The sequence below is a fragment of the Egretta garzetta genome, unplaced genomic scaffold (genome assembly GCF_000687185.1).
Source record: "Egretta garzetta isolate BGI_Z169 unplaced genomic scaffold, ASM68718v1 scaffold68, whole genome shotgun sequence".
Classification (NCBI taxonomy): domain Eukaryota; kingdom Metazoa; phylum Chordata; class Aves; order Pelecaniformes; family Ardeidae; genus Egretta; species Egretta garzetta.
The window spans coordinates 5,167,323-5,182,249 of NW_009260774.1; the positions used below are offsets into that span (position 1 = coordinate 5,167,323).

General features: G+C 41.5%; 2 protein-coding genes across 2 annotated transcripts in view; both read left to right on the top strand.

Annotated features, from left to right (window-relative positions):
- The first annotated feature begins 502 nt into the window (after positions 1-502).
- Positions 503-3,012, top strand: RPS16 (ribosomal protein S16). The gene is made up of 4 exons (XM_009646292.2): positions 503-637; positions 1,414-1,510; positions 2,623-2,670; positions 2,816-3,012. The coding sequence occupies exons 1-4, from the start codon at positions 608-610 to the stop codon at positions 2,959-2,961; spliced, it is 321 nt and encodes a 106-aa protein (XP_009644587.1). The 5' UTR covers positions 503-607; the 3' UTR covers positions 2,962-3,012.
- Positions 3,013-9,016: 6,004 nt separating this feature from the next.
- OTOGL (otogelin like) overlaps positions 9,017-14,927 on the top strand; it is a 95,155-nt gene continuing 89,244 nt past the window's right edge. The window contains exons 1-4 of the mRNA XM_035901681.1: positions 9,017-9,095; positions 10,075-10,114; positions 11,199-11,247; positions 13,764-13,824. Coding sequence (XP_035757574.1) covers positions 9,017-9,095; positions 10,075-10,114; positions 11,199-11,247; positions 13,764-13,824 — 229 coding nt within the window. The remainder of the gene's footprint in view (positions 9,096-10,074; positions 10,115-11,198; positions 11,248-13,763; positions 13,825-14,927) is intronic.

The following is a 14,927-nucleotide window of genomic DNA, read 5'->3' on the forward strand; positions in this document are numbered from 1 at the left end:
TGCGCCGCGGCCCCGGCCCCGTGCGTAAGCGGGGGGAGAGCTCTGCTCTCTTAGGGCGTGGGCCCGGGTCCTCCGGATCGAAGTTCTGCCCTCCGTCTTGGGAGCGGCCGCTGCCGGCCCTAGGCTGTAGGGGCCTGGCTCAACGATGCCGGTGTCTGAGAGCCGTGTTACGAGGTGGTGCTGGGAAGATAAAATTTGCATTGCTGGGATCCAGTGGCTCGAATAATTCTAGATAACCGGTTCTTGTGAGGAAATGAGCCACAAAAATACCGTGTTGCAAAACGGAGAGGGTATATTTTTCCTATTTATAACTAAATGTTATAAATACATAGCATTTATAATAATAAACTAAAAATAACTTTGTTAAGCTGGTGCTTTAATATTTTGAGTGAATACCGGGGAAGGTAAGGAGCGTACTGTTTTGTTTAGTACGAGGTGTTGATCTTGGGGGTAGAACCAAGATTTTTAGATTGTTCAATAGAAACTCAATAGTGCAAAAATGAAGTGCTGCGCTAACACACGTTTGCGTTTTTAGAAAACAGCAACTGCTGTTGCCCACTGCAAGAGAGGAAATGGCCTTATTAAAGTCAATGGGAGACCTCTGGAAATGATTGAGCCCAGAACCCTGCAGTATAAAGTAAGCATCCACCCAGCCTCCCACACCATCCTTGGATATTAAAGTACAGTTATACATGTAATTGCTTGGCAGTCAAGAGTTGCTTGCCTTATTGACAGTACTAAATTTTTGGTTGTGTGTTAGGTGATGACTTAAAATGTAGACACTGTTACGAAAATTCAGAAAACACTTTTTATGAGTGTCTTCTTGGGAGGGGTGGGGTTGTTTTGCTTAATTGGATTAATGTATGGTAACGTAATGTGAAGTATTTTCAGCACTTCACATCCATTTTTAATACCGAAATGGGTGACTTAAAACCCTTCATTTTAAAAGATTCTTTAGGACTTCATACAATAGCTGTTTGAACACTGCTGAGGGAATGTAAAACTGGCTAGATAAATGTAAAGTGTAATAAATAGTGGAGAAAACCACCCACAAATTATTTCAGATATTCAATTTTAATAACTTGTTTTCTTTTTCTAGAGCTGACATAATTATGGCATTCTACGTAAACTGTTCCCTTGTTCTTAATCCCTCTGTACCTGTGCTTTGCTATTAAAATTTTTTAAACTTTAAAAAAAAAATATTCAAGGCTTCAGTAAATTTATTTTACAACAGTACTAGTAGATGTCAAAGAACTCTGTAAGAGTTGTGTTTAACTTGGGACTGTGCTTGCAAAATCAAGGCTCCGTTTTTCAGAACATTTAGTAACTTCACATTTGATAAACCCACTACAAGCTCTAATCCTTGTTGTCTCTGATCACAAATGCATTTTCTTACTCTATTTTGTTTCTCAGCTGCTTGAACCTGTCCTCCTCCTGGGGAAGGAACGGTTTGCTGGTGTTGACATCAGAGTCCGTGTAAAGGGTGGTGGCCACGTAGCACAAATATATGGTATGATTTTTGTGGGGGATCTTCGGTCTTGGCTAGAACAAGTCAAGCCACGCATTTTGGGAGGGTTGAGTTTAGTAACTTGCACATCTCAATGTTCTGTTTCTTTTTCACTTATTAAGGGCTTACTGGCTATATTTTATGTGCGGGGTGGTAACATCTAGAGTAAGTTGAATGAAGTAAATTGATGAAATTCTGAGGAAATGTGAGGATATGGTCTTTGCATCTTGCAGTGTGACAGGACAGTTGAAGCGCAGCTGAGCAGAAAGATTTCTGGGAGGGGAAAAGGATTTATCATTAGAAATTTTACCTTTCGTTGTACATTTCCATGTTGTTCAGAAGCATCTTTCAGGTGACCTGCAAAGCTAAGTATTTTCCCTTGCAGAGCAGATTGAGAACACACTTGCATTAGCTGTTGATAGAGTTGCTCTACAAATGATAGATTTGTTCTGTTGTTACAGTTTGGGTATAGGTTAGTGAAGTGGAGCTGAAGCTGCATGAAGAGCAGCGACATGTTTCAGTCTCAGAGTTGGTTGCATTCATCTTTTCAAAAAGTTCAGATTTTCACCAAAGTCCTGATCTTAATGTTCTGACAGATAGCAGCCTAACAGGTACGCCCATGCTTCTGGTTTGGGTTCTGATTACTGTTACTGTGCTACAGGCCGCTTTTATTGCGGTACAGTAGAAGAACTGCTCATACCATCCAATTGTCCCTTTTGCCCCTGTAGTCTTTCAACACCCTGATCCTTGTTGAATAGTATAGACCTTTCAGAGGATTGTGTTCCTAAGGATTTTGGAAGATGACCGCTTGCAGGTAGAAGATGAACCTCTGTTAGTACTCTGAAGGGAAGGTGATCGAGACTGCCCTTGTACAATTCCTTGGCTAGCTGGCAGTTGTCAAATCGACAAATGAACTGTGGGTGGCCTCTTGGCACGGATTTCTTCAGATTTGCCAAAGTAAAGGTCACGTGGAGTACGTGGGAGGGGAGATTAGGGAGGGAAAGGACAATTTGGCAGAAAACAAGACTGCCAAGTGTCTCGGATAACTGGCACTTTGTGTTTTAAGTTCTAAATACATTTACAACCCTTACTGATCTGTTACCTTTTTTTAACAGCTATCCGTCAAGCTATTTCCAAAGCATTGGTGGCTTACTATCAAAAATGTAAGTTGTTTTGATTGTTGTATTAGCCTTAAGTGGAAATGTATGGCTTCTGGTAGTTTTGGTGCAAAAAAAATTGTTAATATGGATTTGTTCCATGTGAAACCTCTTAAACTGAAGGGTTTCTTTTTTTTTTTTTTTTAAACAGATGTTGATGAAGCTTCAAAGAAAGAGATCAAGGATATTCTAATCCAGTATGATAGGACTCTGCTGGTTGCAGATCCTCGCCGTTGTGAATCCAAGAAATTTGGAGGACCTGGTGCTCGTGCACGCTACCAGAAGTCTTACCGTTAAAATTGTTCTACAGTCATGTGACAGTCAATAAACAGAATTTGATAAATTTCATGTTTCTATTTGCGTTTTTCTGTGTGGGTAAATAGATTTTTTTTTTTTTTTTTTTACTGTATGTTAAGATTGATATGCAAACTGATTGGTAATTAAAGTAAAACCAGAGGGCTGTTGGCAGTTCTTTTTTATTCCTTCATAGTAAGTCAGTCTAGATAGGTAGGGTCTTGGGAATGAAGAAGAGCATTTTCCGGTTCATGAGTGTGTGTTCATTGGAGCATAACGAGGCTTACATCCTGGGTTTTGTGGCTCCATGCAACAGTGTAGCAGTTCGTGAAAGCCCAGTTCGATCTTTGTCTTTCTTGTAAATCTTAAACAAATGTGAACCTTTTCCAGCACCTGGATGGCTGCTGTTCATGGTGCTACGAGCCAACGTGAGTAGCCTGTGTTCTTCCCATGTGACAATGCCTGCCTCAGCCTAGTTACGGGGTTAGTCCGTAATGTGCAGGAGTGTGGACCTGACCCCTAGCTGGTAACTTGCATGTCGTGCATCATGTCACTTGCTTTCATACGCTGCCCTAGCGTAATGCGGCATGAAGCATCTTTCCGTGTACTCTGGCGCTGTCGGTTCCTGCAAAGGACTTCTGTTTTCCTCATACATTCACCTGAAACACCATGCTGAGAGCCAAGTTCCAAACACGGCTAAGGAATAGGATCACTGTCCGTCTGTGTGAACTGCTTTTGTGTGTGCTTGCTTAGTTGTTGGTAGCATGGAATTTACACCCTTGAGGGTAACTCCCTCAACATGGTGCTAAAGGGGGGGGTATTCAGGCAGCCCTTCTAACGTTGGTTTTGACAATGTAAACTTTAAATACAAAAGTAATTACAGGGGCGGAGGAGGGAGGTTTATTGAACTCCTGCCATACCAGATAATACAGAGGCAGAGTTTTCTGGATTAGTACATCTAAATGTAGGAAACTTTTTTTCTTTCTTTAAATAACAAAGCCCATATATTCTATTTCAAAAATAGTATTTTGTGAATTTAAAACATAAAAAGGATTTTGCGTTACAAATAAGACAGGGTCTAAATTACTCATCCTTCAACCACATGCTCGCACAGTAAAAGCACAGAGGGATTAGACCTGGAGAACAGCATTAAATGGTTTAATAAAAAGAAAAAATTCTCTGTGGAAGTTGGGCAGTCGCTTGTGTCGTGAGCTAGATGAGGCAATTTGAAGGCCTTAGGGAAGTAAGTGGGGAAAGCCTGGAGTTGAAAATAGGACTGATTTTCTGAGATCTAGCTAGGGTGTGCACGTATCAAGTGTGAAAAGAAACGCTGGAGAAGTTCCAGTTTCTTCTCCAATTGAAACTGAAGATTTTCGTTCTGGAAGTGGTCTCCCAGGGACAAAGAAGTAAAGTTCTGAGTAACAGATGGGATGTGCCAGCAAAAAGGCTGTTGGAAAGGCTGATTCTGTCCCTTGGAAAAGTTGCGAGTAATTGAGCGAGGCCTTGGATGTGACCTGACCCAACAGGCACGGGAACAGCCCTGGGCTGTAGTTTCCTACGTTTTGAAAACCAGTTTGGAGAAACATTGGAGATGAAGCAACCGAGAGCCTGGCTTTTGCTGCGTTTGCTCTCTACGCCTGGTATTTCTGTGTCTATTGTACATTTCTATGCCAATACTGAAATTGTTATAGGAGCACCTTGGATACGTGAGATTTTTGTTGGGCTTTCTATTAATGTGGTATTTCTTCTCTCACTTGTTTAGTGGTAGGTCATTTTGGTGTACTCGGTTGGGGAGTTGGAAAGAATAGTACAATTTTGCCCTTTTGCCCTAGTTTAGGAAAATAGGTGTTCATGGCTTTTTATAGCTGTTAACATTTGTTACAACGCTCCTGCTTTTTTCTGTAGAAAGGCGTTAAAGGCACCTTCACTGAAGCGTAGCTATTCAAGAGTTAAACATGTAACTTGAACAAATTCCTTCTGAAAAGGAATTCTCCATCCATCTCCCATTTTAGCTGTCAGCATCTGCCACAAAATCCTGCATTACATGACCTGAATGGAAGTAGAACACCCTTGTTCAAACCCCTCATGCTCCCATTGAAGTGGAGGGGACTGTTGTATGGTCTATTGCCAATTTACATTCCTGGATTTTTTGTCTTACAGTAAGTGAAGGAGATATTCTATTCCAGGCACTTGCTGTCTCTCTGGCAAGATGCGTGGTTTGCTTTCTTCAGTCCCCCCTTCCTCCACCCTTGGATCTGACCCATTTCTCATCCAGTGAGTTCCTCACAGTTTCTACCTTGTAGTAGAGTTGCTCACAAATTATTCTAGCTCTTGGGCTGCTGAAAACAGTGATGTTCTGCCTCCTAGCCTGGCTGTCTAAGGAAAAGATGCTATGCAGGGCTAAATTCAAATTTGATTACTTGAATTCCTATGAGTTTTGTGAAAACTGGCATCTTGATAGATGCTAATTAGCTTCGGCTGAGGAAAAATAAGCCTTTTAGTTGTTTGGCTCGTGTGGTGACTGAAAAGCAAAGGCTCACTCATTGCTTAGGAAATGTGTACTGGCCTGCCAGTTGGCACATACGGACCCTGTGCTGTGGCTTGTCCAGAACCGAGTCTTGTCCAGCTGTTAGGGCAGCTGGGTGCAGGGAGAAAGAGAGGACACACAGCATGGTGTGAAAACTGGGGAGGCATGGGGAGATGCAGTACCTGATGCCAGTAACCTTAGGGGTGGATTTCACAGTTACGGGGAAACCTGATGTATCAGTTTTTCCGCCTACAGCACAGCTTGTAACAATTGGGGATTTTTGTTTTGCTGTTCTTTTATGGAAAGGCTGAAAATAAAACCACATTGCTACTAATATACCCAGAGATGATATCTGCATGTCATTTCTTCAACCAAAAGGCTCTTAGCATAATAAAAATGCTTTCTGAACTGAACTCTGATCCTATAAAAATGCCCCATTAATCCTGTAGAGTGATGTCATCCCCACAGACTTGCTTTCTAAATGAGAAACGTTCATGGAATCGGGCTGGTGTCTGCCTGGGTGGCTGAAGATTTTTATTCTAAATGGTTACTTTCTGATCACCCACTAGAGGGCTTAACTTCACTGGAGAAGTGTAGCTACCGTGAAGTTTGAAGGTGTAAGGGGAAAACCTGTTCATAAAAATGTTTCCTTTCCCAATGTCCTGATTCTGCAGGGATGGCAATCAAGCTCTTGTCATTGAACTTCCGCTCTGGCTAGAGCCACGCTTCCACAGAGAAACAGCAACAGTTTGATCTTGGAGCCCCTAGCAAGGTTCTTGGGCAGCTGTGGAGTGTTCCCTAGTTTCTCTGATGCTAATCCTTAGGAAGATCAGGTGTGCACAACAAAATGTGGCCTCACTTGAATTCTTTGTTGAAAATAGCAGTTCAATGAAGGCTGGAGTTCCAGCTCTAAAAGGTACCATGTTTTGTTAATGACAACAGTGGATCCGATTCCAAACCAGGGCAAGCTTGTACCTGTGGCACTGAAGGCAGTTATTTTCTCACCCATTGTTTATAATCCTGATAAACTGTGTAACCTGTACATAAAATTAAGTTCTCTCAAATGTGATGTTGGAAAATTTGGGGCAAATTAATATTGACTATAATATAAAAATACATTAACATCGAAAGTTTTAAATTTTATTTTTAAAGGAAAATCTGTAACGTAAAATGTAACATTAGCATATTTTAAGTATGGACCAGTGCGTCCTGTACTGTGTTTGTTTTCTTACAAAAGTGATTATTTTCTAATGCCTTTTTTCTGTTCAAATTTTTCAGAAGTTCCAGTCTGTGAGTATTCTACTACCTGTGTAGATAATGTGTGTTGTTGCCTTGATATAATTTTTTTTTTTATCTCTTTCTTCATATAGTCCTCTGAGTTACAGCTCAGTGTACTTGGCTGAATAATTCTTTTTCCTCATTAGCTAACATCTTTCATGTGCTCGGGACTGTGCTGTTTCCTACCCTGCCTTGAGCAGAGATGTCCATACCTAATGAAACATATTGCTCTAACTCTTACAAAGTCCCTTTGCAGCTGATGAGGCCTGGCCTACATTTTAAATATTAGGAGTTAAACAACTGTGAAATATTAACATGCACCAAATATTCCCTCAACTTTGCTATAGAAAAATTGTAAAAAAAAAAAAAACCCAACAAGATATTTTTCATAGTTTCTGTTAAACCATGAGTTCATTTGTATTAATGCAAAGATTTATTTGTGAAGCTGTGTATGAAGCATGGTGTGAAATACGGTCTTGAGGAAGGGAAGAATCCCAGATCAGATTTCTTAGAGGAGTTTGAAACACTTTCTAAACCAGACTTAGCTTGAAAGTAAGACAATTCGGAGACTGGTAATGGAATTTGGAAACTTTAACACTTGGGTTCATCTCAGCTTGGGAGCAACCTAAGGCGTCATCCTCTGAAAGTAGGTTTATGAGAGGGTGAAATGCTGAGTAGCCTCTGCTGCCTCCTATGAAATAGGTGCCCGCATAATAGTTCACAATAGTCTGTGTGTATGACTACATCAGTGTTTTAATTGGGATCAGGAACTCACTTCTCTTGCTTCTGTTTGCCACCTGGAGTGGTTTTGGACTACGTGGAAGAGATGAAACTAAGCTGGGAGATGCAGTCCAGCTGCAGATAAGCAGCCAGACCACGGGACCAGCCCATAGCTAGTCAGAAGCAAAAAACCTCCTGAAATGCAAATTATGCGAATGTCAGCTTCTCAGATCCAACAGTAGTAAAAATAATTCTTAAGAAATACTCCAAACATAGTGTAGCGTTACATCAGTTTGCAGTAAGTATCCTTGGGCCACCAGTGATCCCAAACCTGCATGAGTACTGTTGGCTGCTATGTGGACACAGGGTTTTGTCTTTGTCTCTGGTTGGATAAGTTGAGTGTTTTCCTTTGTCTTCTCTTCTAGTCCAGCTGGGGAGTGGGGAAGAAAAAGGGCTAGAAGAAATGATGGGAGAACTTTTTACCCAAGAGAGGCCATCAACTTCTGAATTTTATTTTGGTCCAAATCCACCTTCTGTGGCATGCGCAGAGGGTCTCACAAAGCACATCCTAGGAAGAGTGGAGAGTTAGGCAAAAGATAAGCTTTGCAAATTAGAATGAGTAGTAAGAGTTTCAATTAGCATTATATGCGTCTTTAAAACTGTGCTTTTTAATGATTCTGTTAATGTTAGAGTAAAGCAGGTAAGATTTTTCTACTTTATGATCATTTTTAATTTTGGTGAAATTATATTTTTGTATTTTAATGAACATTAGAAACAAAACCCATTGGCCCTGTTGACTTCTTTCTCCTTTTTGCTAATGTGGGATTTGCATAACATGTTTTATTAAAAATGAAATATAATTATCCTTTGCAAAGCTTTCTTTTGTGATATAAGCAAACTATACACAAAAATATATCTAAAACATTCTTAAAAATCCAGGTGTACTATTTAATGGAAGTTCACGTCTCTCCTTTTAGAACAGATACCGAACTTTAATATGTTAATCTCTAAAACCACCTGGTTGTAATTTATACAGTAACATCATTGCAGGGTCTTGCAAAAATGTTTCACTGTAATAAGCAGTAAAGGGCAGCACTCAGCGCAAGCCTCAAAGCACACAAAGGTGTGTGACGACCGAAGGAACTCTCAAACCATCATGACATGGCAACATTTCTGTGTCATTGTCTGCTGTTATAAAGGGCCGATTCAATTCAACGGAGGAGTCATACTCGCAGGTCTAGTGAAAGTGTAACTAATACAGGCTCTGCTGAGGAGTTACCATGCATTACTAATGAGACACATGCAGCCAGAAAGTTGCATGCAACGCTTGCAAAGCTCCTGAAGCCCTATGTAGCTACCAAGCTTGATGTCTCCTTTTCTTTTCCTTTTTTGCATTGCATTACTTTAAATAATGCATCCATCTATCTAACTTTTAAAGGATTTAAACACACTGTAGAAATACATACTTCTAAGATGCCATCCTAATCAAAGCCATTAACCTGGATAAATTTCCTATTATTAAGTTAAACTGAAATGAACATCGTGGGAAAGCTCAATTTAATGATACCGTGGAGTATATTCTTGCTTCATTCACTGCTGTCCTCTTTGCAAGGTAAGACCTTGATTCCATTTTTGTAGGAATTCTACCTTTTAAAAAGATTTTTCTAAATATTTTGATAGCATGGCTCCTTCTTTTTCTATCATTATAAAGCAATCTTTTTGACCCTTGCTGGAATTCATAAACAAAAAATGTCTTTTAACACAGGTTAAAAAACTATGTATCGGCATTCTCTCTCACAGGTACAGAAACTAAAGTATAGCTCTTATTTTTTTTAAAGGTACATTTTTATGCCTGAATTTGTTACGAAACAATTATTTAGGAATAAAATTTAAGTTTCTTGTCTTTCTTTCCATTATTGCCAGATGTGTAAGCATATAATGATTTTCAGTGGTGTATGATTTTGTTTGATCAGACTGCACCTGCAGTTTGTTTAAGCATTTTTAGAATGCTAGGGTAAATAATTGCTCTTCTGGTTATAGAAACAATCCTCTTTTCTATGTAATGCTAATGGATCTTGTAGATAGTTTTCTTGCAGTAGTTATAAGGATTTCTAAAGCAATATGAGAAAGAAGGGCTTTGTTTGTTTGTTTTAAAGCATGGACTCTAGAGCATTTTAAGTGGATTGCAATTGAGTTTCACAAGTAACGTTCAGAAAGTGATTATAGGTAACCACCCTGGAAGTTTGATTCTGGAAAGCTCTGAGCACCTCTTGTATTTTATCCGTTTTGGTCTGAGCCTCTGAAGAATTACGAACTCTTTGCTTTTTTTCATGGTAGCATGTACCAGAACTGAGACCATGGAAACTTGCAGGTGATGAGTACTTGAGAGAACCAAACTGTCAGGAAGGAAACTATGTAGTGCTACATCCCGTGGAAAGAGAAAAAGTTTGTGTAAAGGTGCTCTGGAAAAATTAAGATCATTAAAGAACAAAATTCAATAGTGTTGTTTTAAACTTGGCAAACTGCTGTTTGCCAAGTGCAGAGTGAGGCTGTAGATAAAACATTTAACTTGATGACTTTTTAATCTACAGGATCTTATTGCAAGCTTTCTCTTTTGAGAAGAACTTCAAGGTAAGTTTTTATTCCTTATTTGTCAAGTCCTACAAACAAGAACAAGAATGCATAAGTGTGACGCAGTGCAAGTTAGAAAGTAAAAATATAGCCTTGACTTCAACATGTAAAATGTCATGTACATATACATTGAATGTGAAACACGCTTTCAGAATGTTTACAACTCTTTTCAAAGAATTTACATAAAGGGCATGGGTCCTCTGTTTGAAAAATGGAGGTCCTTATGAAAAATTATACTTCTATGGTCTCAAGAAAGCTTAGAGGAATAATGGAATGAAACCAGGATGAGATCATGATTTCATGACTGGAAAAATACATTAAATGAATATCCTTCTACAGTTTTAATTGCATGATAAAATCCTAGCTGCTATTTGAAGCACAGAAAAGTAAGTGTTATACAGCCTTAAAATAAACATTTTCAATAGAAGTTTTCATGTAGAAGCTGAAATCCAAACAAACCCCAAACTAGGGAATGTTGCTGATCCCATTGAATTAAACGGGAACTATGCCATCAATTTAAATGGAAGCATCCAGTTGGACATAGCTTTGGATGTCTAATAACCTCTAATACATCTAGTGAACACACATGAACGTCAAATGATATGCCGGCTGTTGATAAAACTAAGTATGTTTTATAGTTTAATGCCTTTGTTTCTAAAGTTAGTCAGGCTTTAAGTCAGCTACAGCTGGAAAGTCATCTCTTGGCATTAAAAGTACCATCACAGTATATTCATGTAACACTTGGAGGAACTCGCAGCCACTCACATGCAGAGTCAAGTAAATATGAAGCCACTTTACAATTTTGTATCCTGTCATGTAAGCCTGTTTTGCCTATTTATGTCTGCCCCACAAGCTCCAGGTAGCTCCCTATCCAAGCAGAGATTGGAGTGCTGCCCAATTCTGTAAGATGAGACCATGAAAAGAAAAAAAAGAAAAAAAAATCACCTTTTAAAATGCTAATCAAAGAAAGACCTCTTTGATAAAGTGATGGTAATCAGAGAGAAACACTTCTCTCTGGGGAGCTGCTTATTCAGGTCGCTCCAGGGACCTTTGATTATACAAGATCCCTTTTGTTTTCTTCCAGAAATGACTTTAATGCAACTCGACAGAAAAGAGATCTCGTAACAGCCGAGGTAGGTTATACCTCCAAAAGCTGGAGGGAGGGAAAACCCTCCCCCCTCTTCTGCTCCGGGTCTTCGCCATCCTTACAAAGCAGCCTTTGTGGGGAAGAAGGGCTGTGGTAATGGGAGGACAGTGAGGAGGAGCAGCTATTCCCTACCCGCTTGCCCCCGGCCTGAGCCCGTGGCCTCACGCCTTCTTTCACCCTCAGCAAAGCGCCTAGTGGGTGACCCACCCTGATGAGCCGACTGACGCGCACCATGGGAAATAAAACTGCGACGCCTCTGTCTTTTGTGAGGGTGAACAGAGCGCCCCGGAAAGCTGTCAGTGTCTGGGGAGAGGCACAATGGTGGCGCCACTGGCGAGGCTCCCTCCCGCACGTGGTGCGGTGGCGACTCCGGCCTGGCCCTGGTTCCCACCGCCCCAGCCCACCACTGCCTCAATGCTTGCATTCCAGCAATGTTGCACTGAAATTTCATAGTAAATGGGGGAATCTCATTCCCCCACTGGTACACGCCTCAGGCTACGGAGCCCAAGCAAGGGTTATAACACCCTTCAGTGGGGCAGGCATGAAGCCCAAGGCGATGCCTCCTCAGAGTCCTTGTGTGGAGCCTGCAGCTGAACCAGGGGTGATTTTCTCTGAGTCCCTTTGAGATCCACGTGTCTCCTGACTGAGTCAGAAGGTAGCTGGCGTGAAATGCTGGGCTGAGGTGAACTGAGCCTCCGAGGGAAGCGGGCCCTTGGGACTGAGGGTGTCCCAGGAGGGCCTACAGCAGGAGTGTGCTGTCACAGCAAGGAGGCTCTACCTCCCTGAAATAATGCAAAGGCCAAAAGCTGCTTTTCTGAGGAGGATGGCTGAGAGTAACTACCAGGGAAAATGGGTCTTGTTGTGCAGGGAGGGAAAGGCTCCTCTGTGGCTAGCGATGGGCCATGGGGACCAGGAATAGTTTTGGTGCAGGGGCCTTCCAGGTGGTGATTTGATGAAGTCCATTTTAGATTGATTTTAGACAGATTGTGCTACTTGGATGCATCCCACAAAGTATTTCCAGCTGGAAAAGGGAAGTTTTTATGTCACTGTATGAGGCATTAGTGAGACTTCACCTAACCTGTTCCTTGCGAGGTGCCGTTCACTTTGAGATCCATTAGTTCAAACTCCAGACATGGAGAATGACTGGAGGTAGGAGGGAAGAAAGAAATAAGGTTACAAGTGAAGACTTAAACAATTTGTTTTGCTTGGTTGTGCAGCTGAAGGCTGGCGTATACATCTATGAGGAGCACAGAAGGGTAACTGTTTTCTCATAGTACATCAGAGAGGAAATAAATAGAAACCACAGGGAAGAAGAGCTACTTAAGCAAAAGGGCCAAACTTTATAAAACAAAAGGATTTGAACTGGCCATGAATAAATGTAAGAGGGAAATATCTAACTACACAGAACTTCACCCTGGTAAACTCTCCAATCAGACTAGTGGGGGCAAAAACCCCGGAGTGCTTTGAGCCTGGAATGGGACGATGCTCTCGGAAGGGACGATGCGACGTGACAAACTGCAGTAGAAGAGTGCTGGGTCAGATCCAGGCCTTCCGTATAGTCCAATGCTCCCTGGTCCCTAAACAAGAGAGGAAGCAGATCAGGCAGATCAGCCTCCTCTTTTGTTTGGGACAAACGGAAATGCAGTTCTGAAGGATCTCAAGGAGGACGTGAAATCCATCACAGCTGGAGTGGCCATAGAGAGATGATCGGGGTGCGGCACAGAGCATCAGTTAGGGGAGAGGTGGAAATGGAGGGATATCACATCTCCAAGCTCCCTGACTGTGAAGGAGTGGCTGAGTGAGAATGGGCACGACTTAGTCCCATTCGACAGCCCATGCTCTGCAGCGAAAGTGGGCGGAACTATGACTGGAAGAGATGGAGAAGCCCCTCCGCATGGATAGATGATCTGTCCCAATCACGGTAGCGATGGAGGCGTGTGTATAGTGGCGTTCTACCAACCACAGTGTGACTCGTATGTTATTGTTTTCTGCCTATATATGCTTTTGCTAGCTGCGCAATAATCGAGAACGACCATACTCATATTGAGATTCCATCATTACTCCGGGTCCGACTTCCCTTCCAACACCTGACTACTGGTATTTGCCCAAAGTGAAAAGAGCACAAGTGCTCTCCATCCCCTCACTCTTCCTTACAAAAGTAAAGGCAAAACTACCCAGGTGGAGCCCTGCTGGTTCATTGGTACTGGAGGGCATGGAGAGGAGGCCACCAGTGATCCCACAGTGCAGCTGTATCCTTCCCCATCCACCCAAAAGCCATGTTTCCCCTCCCCATGGTGCTGGTTGCTGCAGTCACTGCCTTTCCCACTGGCCCAGGCCGCCGATCCCTCCTGCAGTGCCCATGGTTGTGCCATGTGCTGAGCCACAAATTACTCTTCTGTATTAAAAGTCCCAACCCAATGTTAGGCTGCAAGGTCTCAGGCTTGTATCAGCTAATTTGTAAAGCACAAACACCCTGATTTTGCTTTTACGTTTCTCTGACAGATTCAAGCTGCCTCTCCTCGGTTGCACCTTCATGGGGCCTCGACGCAGAGTCCGCCAGGAGGTCAGTGCTGTGCTCCTCACCCGCAGGAGGAGAGATGATCCTGAAAATGCTGCCTTCCTACCAGCTCTCCTCTGTTATTGTGGGTTGTGGAAGCCTCTCCTCATTATGTCCCCTACAAAACCTTGCCCTGTCACATTTTCTCATTTTATCCATGTTAAATTATGGAAAATTCCTGTTAAAATTATACTTTCATAATAATGCCTCACAACTAAATCTGAAGAGCTAACTAAGCCAATCCTTTAATTTTTTTTTTTTTAAGTTCAGTTCCATTGCAATTTTTCTTTTCTGCCACTTTTTCCGGCCTTGGCAGAGGATGTAAGTATGTCTGAGAGGTGTGTAACTGGTTATGCAAAGGGACAGGGGTGCTCAGGCAATGAGCATGCAGCTGCTCCTGGAGGTTTTTAAGCATCATACAAACACATAAAGCAGGTCGAAGTTACAGAAGTTGTTTTGTAGAAAAATTCATTGTATGCAACTGAACTTTGGTATCCTTCTTGGAAAATACTTATGCTTGGGTAGGTGATTTCTGTTGTTTTTTTCCATGTAAATGAATATATGTAATTTTACAGCTCACAATTCTAACAGCAAAGAAGTTTTCCACATTACTACTGTTCTATGAACAGTATTTTCTGCTTTGTTGGAATTTTCAGAGTATCTGAGTATATTTGGAAAGCAATTCTTAAATGGAAAAAATTCAAAACTAAGCATGGAAAAGAGTTTTCACAGTGAAGGTTGATGTTCTTAATCACTGGCAACTTGTGTGTGTGCTTTACTGTAAAGGTCCCATTTTGTTCCCCTTTTAATGTCATTAGCAGCTTTACCATGGCTTCATTGGAAGAGCTTGTTTATTTAATTTACTTCCTGCTTTTTGCAATGCTTTTTTAATCTTTGTCTGAAAGATTGTAAGCATTTGTATCTAGGGTTTTAATCCTCCCCCAGGAAGGAGAGCAACTATCTGCAAAACCTGATGAAATTTTGCTTTGCGACTACCTTTCTTCTCCACTTTTGGGGAACTATGATTTAGACCCACCTCAGCGAATGGTTAGTAGATGACAGTGTGGTCTTAGCTTCCAAACAGGCTATAAAACCCTTCAATGAAACCG